Genomic DNA, 3481 nt, shown 5'->3' on the forward strand with positions numbered 1-3481 from the left:
TAACGCGTTGATTATAAGCTCGCTCGGTGATTTTCTTCTGTGCTATTAATAAATTACCTGCGTCGATCTGATTTTCTTCTAAGTCTTCTAATTCTTGTCGCATGGCTTGACTATATTCGACACTAAACAAACTACTCTGCTCGATCACTCGTAATGAGTTTATACTTAGCTCGACTGGTAACATAGCGTCGTGTCTGTAAGTTAACGCGTAAGGAGTTGTTCCGATGGCCGACCGGGGTGAAGTTCGTTATGCCCATAATGCCTCGTTTAACTTTAAATGCCACATCCCAGGCCTCTCTCTTACCGTTTTTTCGAGAATGCCGATTAATACTTTATTGCTTGCTTCGGCCTGCCCGTTTGCCTGTGGGTAATACGGCGTAGACTGCTCAAGTCGGATATTCAGACTTGCCGCGTATTCCCTAAACCTGTCAGCTGTGAAGATTGTGCCATTGTCGGTTATGATAATTCTGGCATGCCGAATCTGGTCACAATGTTTTCCTCTACAAAACTACAGACTTCTTTGGCTGTTAATTCAGCGAATGATTTTGCCTCGACCCACTTAGTGAAGTAATCGGTTGTTACTATTATCCATGCGTGTTTTACCGCTCCTGACGATGGTGTGATTTTGCAGATTACATCCATTGCCCATCCCCTGAACAGCCATGGTTTAGTAAGTGAATGGAGTAATTCGACCGGAGCTCTCTGCACTGGTCCATGAATCTAGCATGGTATGCATCCCCGTGCGTATTCGATGTAATCCTTTAATATACTTGGCCAGAAGTAACCGTGTCGTCGGAGCAACCAGCGCATTTTGCGTCCTGATTGGTGAGCTCCACAAATTCCTTCATGTACCTTTGCCATCGCTTGGACTCTCTCCTGTGGGGCCGAGGCACAATAATAGTAACCCATCCTCACCCTTTTGGTATAATTCATTTTGGTATGACATGTAATTCGTGGTGTGGACCCTCGTTCTTCGGTCGTGTTTCCCATCGGGGTTATCGAAATATCGTAAAATCGTCTTTCTTCAATCGTCTGGTAGTGTCTCGACGGCACATACTTCTACAGGGTCTCCCCATTCCAGTAACGATGGTAACGACATCACCATCGTGCGTATCACGTGATTGTGCTGGAGAATTTGCTAATTGACCAAGGCTGGGTACGATCGCATGATTGTGGATGTTACCCGGCTTAACTTACCCCCCGTGAGTTGTACTCCGGAGGCAATTTGGGCGAGTTCGTCGGTGTCCGTGTTCCGAATACGCAAAGTATACTCAAATGTGATCCGTTCAAATGACTCGGCCAAATAGGTGGCGACCATGTGATAGGGCGCCAAAGTACAACTTATGCAACGGAACACGCCGTTGAGTTGGTTAATCACTAGTTCAGAATCATCGAGGATGAGAATGCGGGATGCTCGTAAATCATGTAAGACGTGGAGACTGATGATAAGAGCTTCATACTCAGCTTGATTATTTGTACAGCTGAAATCCACCTTGAGAGAGAAATACCAGCGGTAGTGGTTGGGTGATTGAATGGCAATACCAACACCAGCTGAGGTCGAAGTACTGGAACCATCGAAATGCATAGTCCAGTGGTTGTCGCGTGTTGTGATTAAGCCAATTTCGACGTCGCTGCCCCCAAAACCATAAGGAGAAGGGTGTTGGGCCAAAAAATCGGTGAGAGTTTGGCCTTTGACGGCGTTTTGGGGTACGCACTGTAGATTGAACTCGGATAAAGCTAGTGTCCATTTCCCAATTCGGCCTTTGATGATAGGCCGAGTGAGCATGTAATGAATCACATCTGTTTGGGCAATGATCTGCGTAACAGATGAGAGCATGTACTGTCGAAGTTTTGATGCGGCGAAAAACAAAGCTAAGCAAAGTTTTTCAACGGATGAATAGTTGAGCTCCGGCGAATTCAGATTACGACTGAGATAAAAGATAGCTTGTTCACGCCCAACATCGTTATCTTGCGCGAGGAGACAACCAATGGATTCAGCGGCTGCCGAAATGTACAGTTTGAGAGGTTTACCGCAACAAGGTGGAACTAGTACGGGTGGTGTGGAAAGGGACACCTTGATTTGCGTAAATGTCGTTTGATGTTCTTCGCGCCATTCAAACTTGTTGGAATCCTTAAGTTTGAGGAGCGTAGAGAATGCTTTCATTTTGCCTGCCGAATTAGAGATGAAGCGGCGGAGAAAATTTATCTTCCCAAGCAATGATTGTAATTACTTCTTGGTTGTCGGGGTTGGAGCGCTAATGATTGCGTGAGCTTTATTTTCGTCTACTTCAATGCCGCAATGGTGCATCAAAAACCCTAAAAAATTACCGGCCAATACACAGAAGGTGTACTTGGCCGGGTTCATTTTTAGATTATTCTTGCGTATGCGGAGGAACGCTTGCCGAAGATCATCTAGGTACGTTCGGCGGCTTTTTGATTTCACCACCACATCATCAATATAAACTTCTACGATCGCACCGATCAAGTCGTGGAATATCGTATTCATGGCTCGTTGGTATGTGGTGCCGGCGTTCTTGAGGCCGAATGGCATGACAACCCATTCGTAGGTATCGAGTGCCCCTGGGTTGCGGAAGGTGGTCTTGTGGAAGTCGGCTTCAGTGATAAAGATCTGGTTGTAACCGGCATGGCCGTCCATGAAGGACAACAGTTCATGATTGGTTGCAGCATCAATTAGCAAGTCCGAGATTGGCATTGTGTATTCATCCTTGGGAGTGGCCAGATTTAAATTACAGAAATCGATGCAAATGCGGAGGGCTCTACTTTTCTTTAACACCGGGATGATATTGGCCAACCATTCGACGTACCGAGTGGTCCGAATAAACTCAGCTTTTAGAAGACGAACTAATTCGTCATTTATGCCAAGTTGTACTTCGGTCGAGAACTAGCGTGGGGGTTGTCGAAAAGGCTTACACCCGTCCTTGATGCGTAACTCATGTTCGACGAGGTTTCGGTCAAGGCCTGACATCTCATGATAATTCCACGCGAAACAATCTTTAAACTCATGAAGGTGGTAGTAACGCGCTGATAAATAATGGTCAAGGATCATCGGCTGTGCCAACATTGATTTCTTCCAATGGGTCCTTAAACTAGAGCCGATTGTCTTCGAGTTCGGCCGGTGCGGCCTGAACTTTGTCGAAAGATAGAGCAGGGCCGTTATCCATTTCTACCAAAAATTTGATTAAGTTTATGCTGGAATGTGGTTGCTTGGCAATAGCATACCAATGGGCCAGTAGATGTTCCATGGTCGACGAAACCGTGGCCTGACGCCTTTCTTGTTTGGTGGCGTCAATCATCGGCATCGGTAATTAAATCTGCCAAGCCAGTCTCGCCAAATCCTGTTGGACAGTCTCGGTGCCTACCTCGATAGCTTTCTGTACTGAAATTCTGGTCGGTCGTCCATCCTTGTTAAAACCCTGGAGGGTGATATAGCCGACGTGATCGTCGTAATAGCGAGCCTGAA

The 3481-nt window shown here is 46.3% G+C and overlaps 1 protein-coding gene across 1 annotated transcript; it reads right to left on the reverse strand.

The window, feature by feature from the left end:
• Nucleotides 1-1138: 1138 nt before the first annotated feature.
• LOC148692393 (uncharacterized) lies at nucleotides 1139-2713 on the reverse strand. Its single transcript, XM_088680927.1, has 2 exons — nucleotides 2329-2713; nucleotides 1139-1761 (listed from the first exon to the last, which is right to left on the reverse strand). The coding sequence occupies exons 1-2, from the start codon at nucleotides 2711-2713 to the stop codon at nucleotides 1139-1141; spliced, it is 1008 nt and encodes a 335-aa protein (XP_088537053.1).
• Nucleotides 2714-3481: the final 768 nt, after the last annotated feature.

This window comes from Pyrus communis, chromosome 12 (assembly GCF_041283825.1).
Source record: "Pyrus communis isolate YQ-2024b chromosome 12, ASM4128382v1, whole genome shotgun sequence".
In the NCBI taxonomy this organism is placed as follows: Eukaryota; Viridiplantae; Streptophyta; class Magnoliopsida; order Rosales; family Rosaceae; genus Pyrus; species Pyrus communis.